The following is a 17,758-nucleotide window of genomic DNA, read 5'->3' as shown; positions in this document are numbered from 1 at the left end:
CTGAAGACAGGTAGGGGTATTTGGTGGCAGGAATAAACAGACTGAAATATGCTGCAGTTGTGATGTTTGCATGCTTAGAGTCAATGTAATGTACATTTTATGGCAGTTTACTAATAGTTTAGGTTTTTAAAAATTAATATTGATGGTTTTTTAAACAAGAGATGAGTTACGATGAGGCTATAACTTTTAGAATAGTTCCAGAATAATGGGACACTCTTTCAGATCTAAGGTGGTAAGAAAGTTATTCTCTCAAAGGGCAGTGAATGATTAGAATTCTATACCCCAAAGAGTTGTAGAGGTTGGATCGCTTAAAGTATTTTAGGGGAAGTAAACAGTTAGTTCAAAAATATCAAGAAGTTGTGCGTTATTAGGAATTGGCATGAAAGCGGAGCAGAGGCCTAAGCAGATGAAGCATAATCTTACATAATGACAGGCTTCTGGAGCTGAATGGCCTATTCCTACTGGTATTTCTCTCATTCTTATGTCTGTTTTGCCCTCCCAGTCTACAAAGCACAACACTCTATACAACACATGTTCTGGATGTAGATTTGCTCGCTGAGCTGGAAAGATCATTTTCAGATGTTTCGTCACCATACTAGGTAACATCTTCAGTGAGCCTCTGGATGAAGCAATGCTGGTGTTTTCTGCTTTCTGTTTATATGTTTGGGTTTCCTTGGGTCGGTGATGTCATTTCTGGTGGTGATGCCATTTCCTATGGTGATGTCATTTCCTGTTTATCTCAGGGGTGGTAAATGGGATCCAAGTTGGTAGAATTCCATTTGGAATGCCATGCTTCTAGGAATTCTCGTGCGTGTCACTGTTTGGCTTGTCCTAGGATGGATGTGTTGACCCAGTCGAAGTGGTGTCCTTCCTTATCTGTATGTAAGGATCTTAGTGAGAGAGCGTCATGTTGTTTTGTGGCTAGTTGATGTTCATGTACCCTAGTGGCTAGTTTTCTGCCTGTTTGTCCAATGTAGTGTTTGTTATAGTTGTTGCACGGTATTTTGTAAATGACATTAGCTTTGCTTAGGAAATGATGTCACCACAGGAAATGACACCACCAACCCAAACATATAAATAGAAAGCAGGAAACGCTAGCATTGCTTCGTCCAGAGTCTCACTGAAGATGTTACCTCGTATGGTCGCTAAACGTCTGAAAATAAACCTTCTAGCTCAGCGAGCAAAACTGCATCTGGAACCTCAATCTGACCTTCAAATCTTCTCAAAACTCGCTAGCACAATGTGCTCGATTTTATTTTTAAAACTGCAGCTATCCCTTTGCACAGCTCTTTTAAAATTTTGATTCAAAGTTGTATCTTCCTTTGTCTAGTCCATAATTGAAAAACTGGGGAAATGAGAAGATGTGATACTTTTTAGAATAGGTTCTAATATTTTCCCAACTATGAAATTAAGCTAACAGGAGTTTAGTCTTCTGCTCGCTCTATTTCTCCCTTCTGAAATTGTGGAAGTTATGTTGGCTAATTTGCAACAGGAACCTTTCTGTAATCTTGAAAAAAGACGGTCATTAATGTATCCATGATTTCTACTACTATTTCCTTCAACAGCCATGTGTGAAATTCATCTGGTCCAGGAGACTTATCAAACCTGAGTGCAGCTAATATTTTTGAAGTAATGCCTTTTTTTTTTCCCCCAGTGCTAATTTCTGTTAGCACTTCATTTCACAAGTCCTTTGGTCACTTACTATTTTTAGGACATTTCCTGAGTCATCTTTCGTCATAACAAATAACAATTTGGTTTCGGTTTCTGTTCCTGTTCCCCATTAATGGGCCCATATTTATCCTTTCTAATGGCTTTTCCTTTCACATCAGTAGAAACAGTTTTTTTTTGTTGTTTCCTTATCAATATTTTACTCTCCTCTGCTTGATCTTAAACTACACTCAATTCTCAGGTTTATCATACTTTCTGGCATTCTTAGATGCTATTTCCTTTAATGCAGTTATTGACTACTTGCACTTACTATGCTTGATTCACCTTTTTCTTTGATTGTACCTTGGAGGAATACGTATTTGTTCTAGACCTTGTTGTATATTTTTAAAATTCTAGGCCATTGCCTATCTACTGTCAAATCTTGTGTATTTTCCCAGTTCATTCTTGGCCCTCGTATCCTTAGGTTCCTTGGCTCGTAGTTAAGGCTATAGTTTCACAATGAGCTACATTACATTCAAATTTCATGTAAAGTTCTGTCATATTATAGACACTGTTTTTCGTGACTCCTTTTAGCAGGGCTATTAGTTGCCCATCCATATTATACAATTCCAAATGCAAAATTGCCAGATCCTGAGTTGGCCCCTCAACATACTGTTCCAGAAATCCATTTTATAAATGCCTTACTAATGCTGGGATGGATAAATTACTGTTGATTTTAGTTAATCCAGGGTATATGCAAATCAAAATTGCCTATTTATTACACATGTTTACATGCCTCTTTAATTTCCCAACTAACAGCATGTCAGCATTAGTACTACATTTTGGTGTTCTCTGAACCATTCTCAACACTCTTTCCCCATTGATGTTTATTATCTTCACCCTCACTCTTTGTATATATTGATCTTTGGAACAAAGTTCCTCCAGTATCAACGTATTGGTGTGATTGCTCATTAAGTATGCTATCCCACCTCTCTTACATTTTTGTTTAGCCCTCCTAAATGTGGACTATCATTTGATAATACATTTGATCTTGACCACCCTATAATCACTTTTTTTCTAATGGCAATTAAATCTTATCCATTTACCTCTTGTACATACAAATCCTCAGTCTTTTTGTGAATGCTACTTGCATTCTGTTAGTGCCTTTTAAGACTTTTTAATAATAATTTCCATTTTGATCCTTTTTGCCATTGCATCATTAATCTTCTAAATTGCTTGTTTCATTTTCCTTAAATCTGAGCTTCCTCTTAAGCTGTCATCCCACTGTCAATCTAGTTCCTCCCCAAACTGCACTAGCATATTTCCCTGTGAAAAGGTTAGGCCTAGTCCTGCCCTCCTTAGTAGTTTCCTGAAATATGCTTTCTGAATTTCATCTCCTTCCCAGCCAAGTCATTTGTATTGAAATAGAACATGACCTTTAGCATTGTGCCTTCATCCAGAAGAATACCCTTGGCGACATACTTGTCCGTAGCTCCAGAAAAGGAACAGACCATCCTGGAGTCATGTTTATAGCCACAGAAACATTTGTCCCTTCCCCTGATTTGAGAGACCCCCCCCTCTCTTCCCCCCCCCCCCCCCCCCCCCCCCCCCACATCGGTACTGCTCTTCTGTTATTCTTCCTCCACTCCCATATGGTTAAGCAGCTTGTGGTGGCTTTGACCTGGCTGTGACCATACTCTGAGGAACTATCACCCTCTCGTGTATTTAATACAGAAAACCAATTTGTATGCAAGGTTATCTTCGAGGACCTCTACACTACCTGTATTTTGTGTTTGGCCAGATCACTCAGCCTGCAATGTGACGATGGCCATTTTTTTGGCTTGATTACTGTCATAGTTGAAATCACTCTCAGCAGAATCAACTTTGAGAAGAGTTGATTTTCATCCATCAATTTGTAAATAAATTTAAAAGATGTGAATTAAATTAATCAATAGCAAATTTCTTAACTTGCAATATCTTCCCTTTGTAGGCAGTTCCTTAGGATGGGGGTAAATTGCTTTAACTCAGTTTTGAGGGATTCTGAAATAGCTAAATTCAATGTGTGATTGAAGGGTTGGGTGGTTGGATTGTTTAGATGTTTCATTGCTGAAGAAGGGCTTATGCCTGAAACGTCGAATCTCCTGTTCCTTGGATGCTGCCTGACCTGCTGCGCCTTTCCAGCAACACATTTTCAGCCTTGTTCAGATGTTTGTTGTTCAGTTTCAGGCTTTGACTTTGCCTGTGTAGGTTTTGATAAAGTTGTTAAATGTGTTTCGTGTCTTCTCAAAGAAACCTTCTCCATTTTGATCACTCGGAAGCCAGGGAACCCCATGAATTTGAAGGGTTGATTGTTCTCTTCATGGTTAATTTGAAAGTGTCTTTCAAAGCATTTCCTCTGTAGCCCTTTGCAGCTTCTGCTGCAACAGAGTTGTTTCTGGAGTCTATTGTCAACATGTCTCTCCAGCAGAGTTGGTTATGTGTGATTATCTCCTTGATATTGAGCACGTTGACTTGGGAGGAAATGCCAGTGTTGGACTACTAACTTTGAAGAACTTGCAAAGGCTCTGACCATAATTTTTAATCTGAGAAAATTCTTTCTTTGATCTATAGACAGCTTTCTGTGCACATGACCGTACTTCCTTAAATTAATTGATTTTGCTTTCGGTGAGTTTGTATGTTATCTTTTCCAGTGCTCTATGTAAGTCCAGAGAAACAACATCAATACATCTATCTTTTATCTGTGTTTTCACTCTTTTTAATTAATTTTGTCATGTTGCTCCAGTGTGATCTGTTTAAATAAATCCTCACCGACAGCTACTGTTTGTATTGTTCCAAATGCTTTGTGATATAGTTTAATTGACCAATAGCTGAAGTAAGACTCAATAGTTCATAATTATTTGGCTAATTGTTTTCAGAAGGTTGCTATATTTCTGACCCTCTGCTTCTCTAGCATGATTTGACTTCCCAGGGCATGTTGTGAAATTATGGTCAGAAGCTTCCTTCATGTTTGAGTGTACCATTTAAATTCCAATGATTTCTTGATTAAATTTATAAATTTATCTTCTGTTTCAGATTTACAAAGTAACTGTGGAGATTGGCCTGATTATGCACTGTTGCAGAGTGATCTTCCAGTATGGATGAACGCACCACGAAAGAAACTACTCTTCCCTGCTACGTCCATCGATCCCTTTTCATATTGCTGATACTGATGACAGTACTGATGCTGATTTTAAATTTGCATAGTATAAGGGTATGTAGAGCAATATAGCCAACATACTTGGAGTAAAATGATCACATGTACTGTGGTTTAAAGTTGGATTGTTTATTTAAAAAAAGGATAGTTTGTTTCTCCTGCACCATACGTTGAAATGGAGAGTATCAATTTGGTAAAGTTTTGGTGTTTTCTCCCAGTTTGAATGCTGCTGGGTTGTATGTGCTCAGTATATGATGATTATTGGGTTCCAGACCACTCCTCTCACCTGTTGGAAGGGATACAACAGCTGCCTTGAAGATGTTTTGTCTGTTTCCTCTTCTCACTTTCCCCACCAAATGAAGGTAAATATTATACCCTCTGCAGAATCACTATCAGGATTTCAGAAGAGTAGGAATAGTGAATTTGGGTCTTACTAACCAGTGCAGTGGCATCAGTAAGAAGTTTAAGTTCATTGTCTCTATGTGCAGTGTGCAGTTTTGCTGTTCACATTTATGAAAGAACTAAAATTTATTATGGATTTGTTGCAACGAAGATTCATTAAATTGTTCCCTAAAATAGTGCGTTTATTCTATGATGAGAGACTCTGTAGATTTGGCTTGTATTTGCTGAAGCTTCTAAGAATGAGTAGTGATCTCATTGAAACTTTGAAGATTTTAAGGGGGATTAATATAGTGGATATTAAGAGATGATTACTCCTATTCAAGGAATCTTGAATTTGTAGACAGTCATGGGATAAGAAAAGACCAGAGACCAGGAATACTCAGTGAGTCATTCACCTTCTGACTTCCCAAAGCCTGTCCACCACCTGCAAGGCATGTGTTAGGAGTGTGATGGAGTACACCTCACGTACTGAGATGATTTAAGTCCCAGTAACACTCAAGCTTGACATCATCCAAGGCAAAGTTTGATTGACACAGCATCCACTACCTCAACCGCCAGTGTCCAGTGGTAGTAGTGTGTACTATCTACGAGATGTACTGCAGAAATTTGCCAAAACTCATTTGACAGCACCTTCCAAACCTACAACTGTCTAGACCCATTTCCATTTATAAGGACAAGGACAGCAGATGCATGGGAAGACCCTGGGAAGTTCTCCTCCAAGCCATTCACCATCCTGACTTGGAAATATGTCACTGAACCAAAATTCTGGAATTCCCTTCCTAAGGGCGTGTGGGTCTACGTACAACACATAGACTGCAACTCACCACTATCTTCTGAATTAGGTCCTGCCAGCAATGTCCCCATCTCATGAGAGAATGTTTTTTTAAAAAATAAATATCTAAGGAGGCTTTATACAGAGTTGAAGATTCTGAGTGGGCAAGGACATGGCAGATGGAATATGAACAAATGAGTAAGGAGTGGGAGTAGGCCATTGAGCTCCTCAGTCCTGTTCCTCCATTCCATAGGAGCATGGTTGATTTGATTGTCACCTCAAATCCACATTTCTGCCTAACCCTGATAACCTTTCACACCCATTGTTAAATAATAATTGATCTACTTTTGCCTTAAAAATATTCAAGGGCTCTTCTTTCACCACCTTTCTAGAAGAGCCTTCCAACGTCTTTGATTTTCTCAGAGAAAACATATTGCCTCACCTCCATTTTAAATGGGCATTCTCTAATTTTTAAACAGTCACCCCAATTCATAATTCTCCTGTAAGAAGAAACATCTTCCATATACAACCGTCAAGACCCTCTCAGGATCTTGTATGTTTCAATCAAGTCAGCTGTGACGTTTTTAAACTCCAGCAGGCACAAACCTAGCCTATTCACTGTTTCCTCATAAGGTAAATCTCACATTCCAATTGTTAGTCTGGTAAGCCATCTCTACATAATGTAACTCTGACATAATGTGACTCTGCTTGAATATAATGTGAGGAAGTGTGAAGTTATCCATTTTGGTACAAAATTGCAGAAATGTAGAATATTTTATAAGCTGAGAGGGGTTGGGAAGTATTGATGCCCAAAGGAATCTCTATGCTGTTGTTCATATGTGTCATTAAATTATAGCATACTCATAATCTCCAGCATTTCAAGTAATGAAAGATATTCTTGCTGAAATATTTTTAAGATCATCCCACTGTCGTAAACTTTAGAGAATACAGGCCCAGTCTCCTTAATCACATCTCAAAAACAGTCCTGGTATCCCAGAAATCAGTCTTATGAACTTGTGTTGAACTCCTTCTGCTGACAAGGATGTCCTTCATTGGAAAAGGAATAGTTTTCAGTACCCCAGATGTGGTCTTACTAAGGCTCTATACAAATGCAGTAAGATATCTTTGCTCTTGAACTCCAATCCTTTGTGATATTATTTGCCTTTCTAATTGCTTTTTGCATCTGAATGTTAGCTGAAAGTGACTAGTGTATAAGGAAAACAAATTCACTTTGGACATCAACTCTCATTAATTTCACTTCATTTTAAGAATGCTTTTTTAGTTTGCTTTCTTTCAATGTGGTCAAATTCATAGATTTCCATATTTCACCTACCTTGTTTTTCCCTCCATTCTCGCAACTTGTCCAAGTCCCCTTACACTTGCTATCTTCCAAGCTACAAGAACCATTCCATATTCAGTAAACGTTTGGAAGATGATCACCAGTGCATAAAATTGCGACCAATCTCTATCACACTCTGGGATATAAATCATGATATAAAGGGGATGCATTAACTTGCAGACCCAATTTTTGAAGGACTACTTTATCTTGTTCTTTCTTTGTTCACATTGGCTGTGTTTTTAGTGTTTTGGGAGGAATTTGAGCTTCCTCTGTGAAGGTTACTATGTATTTGTTTAGGTTTTCCTACCAATTTCCTTTCTCCTCCATCTGTTGTATCTATATACAATTGACCTTTAACTGCCATTGCTAATTTATTCCACTTAATGTACTCTGGAAGCATTTACTGTCTGTTTTTTATACTTTATTTCCCTATTCTACTTTTTTTGGTTCACTTTGTAGAAATTCTTAAAATTTTCCCAATTCCTCAAGCTCACTCGTTTCATTTGGCAACTTTATAAGACCATAAAAAGAGAAGTATGAACCAGGATAGGTCGTTCAGCCCCTTGACCCTGTTTCACCATTCAATAGCATCATTGTTTATTCAACATTCCTGAAGTCCACTTTCCTGTTATCCTCATAAGTCTCAATCTCCCCTAGTGATCAAGAAGCTATCTATTTCAGCCTTAAATATACACAAGACTCTGTCCCCACAGCTTTACTGTGACAAGGTATTCCAAAGACACTCATCCCACATTAATGTCCATTTGCCCCCTTATTTATGCTCTCAATTTCTCTCTCTAACATGTTTTTAATTCCTATAACTTGCTTTTCTACCAATTTTGTTTTATTGACAATTGTACATTTACTTTTTTTTCTAGGTCATTAATGTACATGTTAAACAGTTGAGGTCCCAGCATTTATCCCTGCATAACTCCATGCCACAGATCAATAGTCTGAAAAAGAACCCCATATCCTCACTTGCTACTTCCTGTCCATTAGCTAATTTTGTATCCATTCTCATATGCTACCTCTAGCACTGATCTGTTACCATATGACTTAATGTTTGTGAGGTAGCTTGTTGAATGCTTTCTTGAAGTCCACATACAACAGTAAAAAATGAGGTCTGCAGATGCTGGAGATCAGAGCTGAAAATGTGTTGCTGGTCAAAGCACAGCAGGCCAGGCAGCATCTCAGGAATAGGGAATTCGACGTTTCGAGCATAAGCCCTTCATCAGGAATGCCATTCCTGATGAAGGGCTTATGCTCGAAACGTCGAATTCCCTATTCCTGAGATGCTGCCTGGCCTGCTGTGCTTTGACCAGCAACACATTTTCAGTCCACATACAACACATCATCTGGTTCCTTTCTGTCTATTCTGGTTGATATTTGCTCAAAAATCCAAGATTAGTCAGACATAATTTCCCTTTCATGAAGCCATGTTGACTTTTTCTTTGATCTATTATAATCCTTATCTCCTCTTGTTAGCCATGGTAGTTCTTGTTGGGTTTTTCTGCCTCAAAGAAGTGCATTTTCGTTCTAAAGCACGTATTAATTCTTTAAACATCAGCCATTGCCTGTCTACTCTCATACACTCAAAGATCGATAGATTCACTATTTACCACATCCAGTTTTCACCTCATGTTTTCGTTATTTGTTTATTCAGCTTTAAGACCCTAGTTTCGTATTGAATTACACTTCTTTCAAATTTAACATAAAGGCTGTTCTACAAGACTATTAATATCTCTTTCTCATTTCACAATACTGGATCTAAAATAGACCAATCTCGAATTGGCTTCTCAATGCAGCATTTTAGAAAACATCTTGTATAAATTCCAGGAATTTAACTTTCACTGCAGTAGTACTGGTTAAGTTTACTGAGTCTCTATAGCCCCTATGATTACCATAATACCTTTTTAACAGGCATCTCTTAATTTCCTGTGTTATACGTTGCCCTATGTTATTACTAGTGACACATAAACAACTTTTAGCAATGTTTGTTGCCTCTTGATGTCTCTTGGCTTTACCCAAACTGATTCTACATCCTGATCTTCCAATCTAAAATCATTTTTCACTAATGTACTGAACCTCCCCTTTATTAATAGTACCTTCACCTCTCTTTCCCTTTTGTTTATTGTTCCTAAATGTAGAATGCCCTGAACATTCTAATAGATTTCAACCCTATTTGATACTGGTCTTTGTTCCGTTGTCTTTCAATATTGCTTTCTAATTTTCCTATCATTATCAGTTTGCTTCTCTTTTTATCTGACTTCCCTGGCAGGTTCCTATCCTACTGCTGAGTTAATTTAGGCCTTCCCCCAACAGTAGTTGCCGTGAAGGTATTAGTTCTCAAGGTGTAACTTATCCTCCTCTTACAGGTCCCAGCTGCCTCAGAACCAGTTCCAATACCTCAGAAACCCAGAGCAGTCTCTCCTGCATCATCACTCTTGCTATGTGTTCATTTATTCAGTCCTATTTGTGTGCTCACTAGCTTGTGGCATTTGATGTAATTCAGAAATTACTGTCTTTGAAGTCCTGCTTTTCCGTGTCCTACTGAACTCGTACGTTCTACTCCGTTGGAAAGAATGGAAAAGGTCCTCGATGTACACCGTGACTTCTGGAAGTTCGCCCTCTCTCAAAAAACAAATGTTCTGCAGCCACACAGTGACATCCTTGATGCTGGCATCAGGGAGGCAACATACCATTGATCACATCTGCGACTGCAAAAGTTGCTGTCAGTTCTCCTAGTTACTGAATCTCTCACCACTACGCCCTTCCATTCTTTCTTCCCTTCCTATCTGTGCAGCTAGGTCACACATTGCACTGTGGATTAGTTTTGGCTGTACTTCTGTAAGGAGCTCCATTGGCTAGATGATTGGTACATAGTTCAAAATAATGTCACTTTGAACTGAGGTTGACTTGGGATCTACCTTCTTGCCCCACTCCTGAAAGTGGAAGGCAGTGGCAAACCAACACTGTCAAAAAGAAAACTGTCAGTGAAAGCTGCTTAGGATGAAAATCAGCAGACAGTCAGCCAAGGAATAACCCTCAGATATAGTAAAACAGAACAGCGGTGAGTGAACCGGATGTATGCGTTGTTCTGCTATACCGTGCATTTTGTTAATGCAAAATTGATTGACGAATTGGGGACACTGTATCTAAGGTGTGAGTTTTTAAAGCATGTATTGGTTATAACATGATTCCAGCCTCATTAGTTTAAATGGTGCTGCTAGTATGCAATTTTCTTAGAATGTGGGATTGCATGAGAATGGAACTACTGCATTATAACAGAACAGACCCTACTGGGGGCTTTAGCACTTGCCTCCCTAAATTGACTGGTGGTTACCTATTTCAGATCTGCCTGCATTCTCTTAACCTGCAGGGTGACTGCTTTCCTAAATGTGATATATATACACATACACATCAGTGATTCAAACTGTTTTCTGAGCTCCATTTTTTGTGACTAGTAACACTTCCTATATGTATTGTTGTCTAAATCGTGAGGAAGTGCAAATGTTTACCTGTGCAAATGGATGCAAGTTCTGTGCAGCTGAGTTGCCCTGCCGTGTGTTAACTTTAAATTTGCAGACGAGTTATTGTAAACTGCAGATTGTAAGGTGTAATTACACACCAGATGGTTCCTTCTGCTGAACCAATGTCATATTATTTTAATTCTGATGTTACATTTTCCAACTTAGATTGAGTTCTGCTCCCTATGGCTGCATTTTGTCCTCTGTTTAGCTCTAGCTCTTTTTGACACTTTCCAAGTTAAAATGTAGCTGCTTAAGTGTACTCTCCCTTCCATTTTTGTATCTTTTCAACAATTTAAAGAACTCACCTGCCCACCTAACAATCGTGTACTAACTTATTTCCACTCCGTTCCTAACAGTCAGTACTCGGAAACTGGTCAACATTGTTTTACGGTAATGGGACTGATTTTTAAATAAAACCTTTTCTTGAAACTCTGTGCGTCAACTTACTGAAGCAAGTGCTTCATGTCCTGAGCACAGTTCACACATATCCTGCTCTATAAATGCAAAGAAGATTCCACTCCTTTTCATTGTTCTCTGGCCCTTGGCTCACTATCTGCTGACTTTTCTTCCTAAACTGTTTTCCATAAGACATGGAACAGGGATTGGACATTCAAGCCCCCCAGCATGTTCTGCCACTTAATTAAATCATGGTTGTGCCCTCAAATCTGCATTACTGCCTACCCCTGCTACCCTTTCACTCCTTCAATTAACAAGAATCTATTTACCTCTGACTTAAGTATTCAAAGATTCTGCTTCCACCATCTTTTCTGAGAAAAAGAGTTCCAAAGACTCCTGATACCCTCAGATTTTAAAAAAATTATCTCTATTCTAAAGGGGCAGTCCCTATTTCTTAAGCATGACCCCCTTGTTCATGATTCTTCTGTAAGAGTAAACATCCTCTCCATATCTATCCCATTGTGATCCTTCAGGAGCTTGTTTGTTTTCGTTTTGTGGTTTTGTTTTCGTCAGAAGTGGTGCCATTCCCTCAGGAACAGGGCAAGGAGGCAGACCATAAGTCTACTCCAGCTGGAATGGGAATTAAAGCTGTGCTGTTGGACATTATTCTAAACTGTGCAGCAGTCACCTAATTCTCTGAGCTAACAGACCTATGCCAAGTAGGTAACCTGGCAGTTTTCAATGCAGAGGCTACTGTTGGACAGTAAAAGCTGCCAGCTCTGTTAGCTTAGATCAGGCTGGATCTCTTGCCCTTAAATAAATAAATATCCTGTTGTGAGGTAGCTGGTGCATTCTCAGTGGCTTTTTGGGCGGCATTGCAGGAGGCCTGGAAAACCCCTGAATAAAAGCCAAAAATACTGCAGATGCTGGACATTTGAAACACACCCAGAAAATGCTAGAGAACCTAAGCACATTTATTTGGCAGCATTTTTGGAGGGAGAAACTGAGTTAAGATTTCAAGCTCAATATGACATTTCTACCAGACTGGAAAAGTTAGCTGCATTTCTCTTTCCACAGATGCTACCAAACCCATGTGTGTTATCCAAATAAGCCCTGCCTGTAGTGTAGAAATCTTGAAGTCTGTTATCTGAGCTACACTTCTGTTCTTTATTTGTTGAAAGAATGTTTGGAGATAAAATGTGTGTCAAAGATATTAATTGTACATATTTTTTCCTTTTTCATAGTATGATAAATATTCAATTTCTGGCTCTGATTCTAAATGGAGGAGTTATCCAACTCCAAAATTTTATTCTGCTATGAGGCAGAAAACCGAGCCAAGGAATCTCCATTGGACAGACAGATTATTGCAATATGGCTACCAGAATCACAGCTTCACCTCTGAAGAAAGGTCAGAGGGAACATTCCTTATGAAAATGATCGAATGGCCTAAATCACCCAACTCTGCTGTGCCCTTTGAGAAAAGCAGTGACCCAGCACATGTTCGCTTTGTAATTTTAAATTCTGCGAAGACTTTCTATGTGGGAGATCAGCTACAAGTGATGCTGCAGATGAGTGATTTTGAAGGTCACCCAAAGAGATATGGGGGTGACTATCTCCAAGCTCGGATCCACACACCAGCTTTAAAGGCTGGTTCAGCAGGAACAGTTGTAGACAATGAAAATGGAATTTATTATATCAATTTTAATTTATCTTGGTCAGGGAAAGTTGAAGTCTCTGTTTTACTGGTTCATCCCAGTGAAGGGGTCCAAGCACTTAAAAGGCTACGTCAGGAGCGGCCAGAAAGAGTGTATTTTAAAAGTACCTTCAAATATCGGGGTACTTCAGAGACCACTGTCTGTAATCTTTATTTGTCTCCATCTAAACCACTCTGTAACTTTACTGATCCCAGGACTGGGGAACCCTGGTTCTGTTACAAACCAAAGAAGCTTCCCTGCTCTGCTCGAATCAACCATTTTAAAGGAGGTTATGAGAAAAATCTCTTAATTGGAGAAGAGGACCATTATTTCCAAAGGTAATTGAATTAATGTTTTTTTATTTATAGTTTTTTTTTAAAAAAAGACCTCATTTTCAATCAGATCATTAGAAAAGCATGAGATATAGAACCAAACTCCCCAACTTTGGGATGTCAGTTAAAAGCAGGACAGTATTTAATGGCAACAAAACTTGAGTTTATATAGTGACTTTAACATAGCAAAACGTACTCCACAGGAGTTTTCTAATAAAATATGGCTAAGCCACATACGAAATATTGGCTAGTTAATCAAAAGCTTAGTTGAAGTGTAAGGTCTTAAGGAGCCTCTTAAAGGAGATGGAAAGTGCAAAACAAGTGTAGGAAGGGAATTCCAGAACTTGGGGCGTAGGCTACTGAAGATCCAGTTGCCAGTGTTCAAGCAATTTTTAAAATAGAAAATTTGCAATGGGCAGAATTGGACACAGGTTATCTGAAACAGAAGGCTGAAGGGTGCTACAGAAGTAAGGAGGGGCAAATCTTTGGAAATTGTCATGAGAATTTTGAAGTTTGTTTTTGGTGTATTGATTTGGTGTCATCACTTATTTCAGACAATTCACGTATTACTTCAATGAAGGAAGGAAAATTAAACAACAATTTATATACCACTCTTTTAAACCTCTGGGGGTTTTGCAATTGCTGAATTGGCAGAGCCAAAGTGCTGACGGAAATCAGTGAGAAAGAAGAATGTATTAAAAATTGTGGAATATTCAAAATATACCACATCTCTCATGCAAACCCTGGATAGTTCTAAAATATAAATAATTGCATAATTTTTGTGTTGCGGTGATGCTAAATTTATAATGCATCAATTACAAAGTGTCAGTTGTCTTCAATTAGTAATTTTTCTTACCATGTTAAATAGTGAAGATGATTGGTCGATCGCAATAAGAAAGTGGAACATTTTAGGTTCTATCGAGATGCTGACAAATGCAGTTTATTATCCATTGCGCAAGTTTCAGGAAAGAACAAAAGAAATTCACTGTACACCACATCTGATTCTATTCCCTTCAGATAAACCTGTCCTTGCAAACAGTCATTTGATAATGATCAGATAGATGGAAAGTGAGATGTAGTTGAGAGTTTGGTGGGATTAAGGACACCTGAGGTATATTGTGTGGCACTTGAAAGGAAATACCAATGGCATTGTAGATTTTGAATGGATTTTGAAATGTTGCTGTACAGTAGAGTTATGATGCACTGAAGTACTGGATGCTTTCAAATTTGTCTTGGCTTTGACTCCTGGTCCTCATTATCTGCAGGTTCACTACTGATAGAAACATGTGAGGAAGGTTCCAGATCTGATCACTCTCTTTTTTTATTCCCTTGACAGATCCTGTTGGATCACTCAGTACTTCTAGGTCCTTTGTGATAGGTAATGAACTCCCATTACAGCATTATCTGGAGTTTTGTCATTCTCAGGAGGACAGTGCTCCAGTTCCCTATGGATAATGAGGTTTAGGTGTATTGTTGGGTGAAATACTGAATATCAGGCAGAATAAAAATCAATATACAATGAATAATCTTGCATAGGAGTAGTGATTGCTCAAAAAGGCCTTGTAGATCTCTGATGAGAAAGCAACACTATCAACCTACACAGAGCTCACAGGTTTAATTTCAGCTGAAAACCAGCTATTTAATGCTGCAGTCATGAATGGAAATCAAGCAGGTAAAAGCAGCAAGAAGAGCCAAATCCAAAAGATTAGTGCTTTTTATGTTACTGATTGTGTGCCTGGAGGTGCAGGAATATTTTTCCAGTTACCCAATAAACTAATCTACTTTTTCTCCCCAGGATTATTTGATCCACTTATTTCTATGTCCAAGTTATGGCTCCCCCCGGCTGATTTCATTCCTGGCCCCGTCCCTGTGAGCTCTACTTTTTCTCCCTAATTACTCATTCTCTTTCTCCACCCTGATCTTGTGATCCATCTTTTGCAATGTCTCCAGCCCCACCCGCTGTCGGATTTTTTTTTTGCTACGGTTTTGTGCTATTGGTTTTCCTACAAAGCAGGGCAGTTTCCTGTTAATCTGGCTGGCTGTTGAGCAATAAATCTTCCTGCTATTAATGTCTAGAGAAACCTGCTTTGAGGTGCATCATCCAAAACTCCTCTCTCCCCTCTGGTCTATAATGATAACTAATTGTAAAATCTATGAATTTAAATTCAAGTTAAAGGTTTATATATTTAACTGTTTCTTGGTGTGTAGGTTTAGGCTTTTACTTTAAAAAATAAATTTGGGTTGCCTCCTATACATGTCGGTCTTTATCGTGATGCACTGGTTTAATGTGGTACATCTTTGCATTTTCAGTGCAATAAACATAAAGAGGCCTATATTACCCAGTTCTGCAGGTTATGTAATGGTGGAGCCTTCACCTCATGCAGGTAAAATATATCTAAACACACGATTGTTAAATTTAAAGATTTGCCATAATTGAAACTTTGAAAATGTATTGATTGCTGAATGTGTCATGTATTGTGATTTCTGTCTTTATTTTCTCGTTATTTGCAGCTCCACCTCTTGGAGAATGTGTCCAGGGACAGCCCATGGTGTCACCATCTGGTTTTTATTATAAGGACCAGTGGATGTCAACAACCTGCAATATTCACCGCTTCGACACTCCTGCAAAAATTACAGACTGTCTTCATGGAAAAAGTGTCTTTCTGTTTGGAGATTCCACTGTTCGTCAGTGGTTTGAATATTTGACTGAATTCATTCCAGGTTGGGTTTCTTACTCTCAGCCTGCTCGTCTTTTGTTGTCTGCCTGTTTAATCTTGTTACTTACTTGTATTTATCTACCGGATTAAATGTACATGACATTTATACATAATTGGCTAAAGCATACATCTGAATAAGGAAAGCAATTAGAAAATACCTCCAGGATTTAGGAAAAATATCGAAAGTGACGCACCATCCAATAAAAATGCAGGTGAATTGATCAAAAAGATCAAAATCCTTTTGGGAAATTGTTTTGGTCTGCTGTTATACCTTTCTGATCCACTCAGTACGAAAAGGTTAAAAATATGTATTGCAGACATAACATCTTCTATCTTTGAGTATTTTATTAACAATTTTATTTGAGGTCAGAAGTCACATGACTCCAGGTTATAGTCCAACAGGTTTATTTGAAATCACAAGCTTTCGGAGCGCTGCTGCTTTGTCAGGTGGAGTGAAGAGAAGCACACAGGCACAGAATTTAGAGGCAGAGAGATCAAAGGGTCATACAATGGTGCCTGTGTGCTTCCCATCCCTCCACTCCACCTGACGAAGAATCCATGCTCTGAAAGCTTGCGATTTCAAACAAATCCATTGGACTATAACCTGGTGTCATGTGACTTCTGACCCTGTCCACACCAGTCTAACATCGGCACCTCCCCAGCAATTTTATTTGAAGATGTTCTCTGTACACAAGTTCTGATGATTGATACCTTTGTCCTTTGAGCAAAGGGCATGGCCATTTCCCTGTTGCAATGAGCAGGAAAAGTCATTAGAGATCTGTTTTGATCCATCTATGACTTTTTTTTATTGCCTCAGGATTTCAAGGATTTCCCTAGTGGCAGGAACTGGGAAAGTGCTTGCAATAACACTTACCCAAACAAAATACTTGTCACCAAAGCTAAGAATTTCCAGCACCAGCCCACCCACCATTACTCACTCACCCAGAGGAATATTGATAGACTCAATGAAGTTAAGGTCTGTGCTCAGGACCCTCATTAATCATAAAGTTAGGGGAGTGAGGAGTGGTCACAGTGGCAAGGTAAAGAGAAATAGGTAACTCTTAATCTTCAGTTTTGTCTCCCTGGAATGTTTTGTTGGTTTTCATGCCTATATTCGCAGGGAGAAGATCTGGATTGTGCATCATGATTGAGGTTGGAAGTCTGAGCAGTGGACCCAGAATGGGGAAACCGTAGGTCATGTACTGGCTTGGGCAGCAAATACCAGCTGTCTCCATACTTTGAGACTGTTGTTTCTGTCCGACTCGAGTGAAGATAGGGAATACTCCTCCAGTATCATCTGTTAGTTAAAGGTGAATGCTATAGACTGTGAGTGTGCATATTTCCAAACATCCTTCAGTACAAATCAGTACATGTAGAAAGTATACATTTTCAATGTGAAAGTCAAGCTGAGGCCCTCTGAGATGATCTTAATTCTGTACATTTTAACAATTTCAGCTTGTATTGGCAGTGTTTCAGAATGAGTGTCATACTGTTATCAGTCAGTCACAGACACTGAAACTGGGCTTTATTATGTTGTTTGTGTCACTACTATGGAAGACCCAAGGTCTAAACGTGACAGTGTGCTTTGCTTCTGAATAATTCCTTCACAACACATGTCATGCCTTGCTAAAAGGGTGCTAGTAAGGATGTAATGAGTATGTTTTGTGGAAGGTTTTGGATTTACATGACAACACTCTGGGCCTGAGCTTCAGTAGCAGCATTGAAACATTGGGTAC

General features: G+C 38.8%; 1 protein-coding gene across 1 annotated transcript in view; it reads left to right on the top strand.

Annotated features, from left to right (window-relative positions):
• The window catches only part of LOC132820820 (NXPE family member 3-like), a 44,248-nt gene that overhangs the window by 16,295 nt on the left and 10,195 nt on the right, over positions 1-17,758 (top strand). Inside the window, exons 3-6 of the mRNA XM_060833152.1 lie at positions 4,720-4,897; positions 12,524-13,311; positions 15,616-15,689; positions 15,817-16,026. Coding sequence (XP_060689135.1) covers positions 4,781-4,897; positions 12,524-13,311; positions 15,616-15,689; positions 15,817-16,026 — 1,189 coding nt within the window. The 5' untranslated portion in view covers positions 4,720-4,780. The remainder of the gene's footprint in view (positions 1-4,719; positions 4,898-12,523; positions 13,312-15,615; positions 15,690-15,816; positions 16,027-17,758) is intronic.

The sequence above is a fragment of the Hemiscyllium ocellatum genome, chromosome 12 (assembly GCF_020745735.1).
Source record: "Hemiscyllium ocellatum isolate sHemOce1 chromosome 12, sHemOce1.pat.X.cur, whole genome shotgun sequence".
NCBI lineage: Eukaryota > Metazoa > Chordata > Chondrichthyes > Orectolobiformes > Hemiscylliidae > Hemiscyllium > Hemiscyllium ocellatum.
This window is presented reverse-complemented; position numbering and strand designations above follow the sequence as displayed.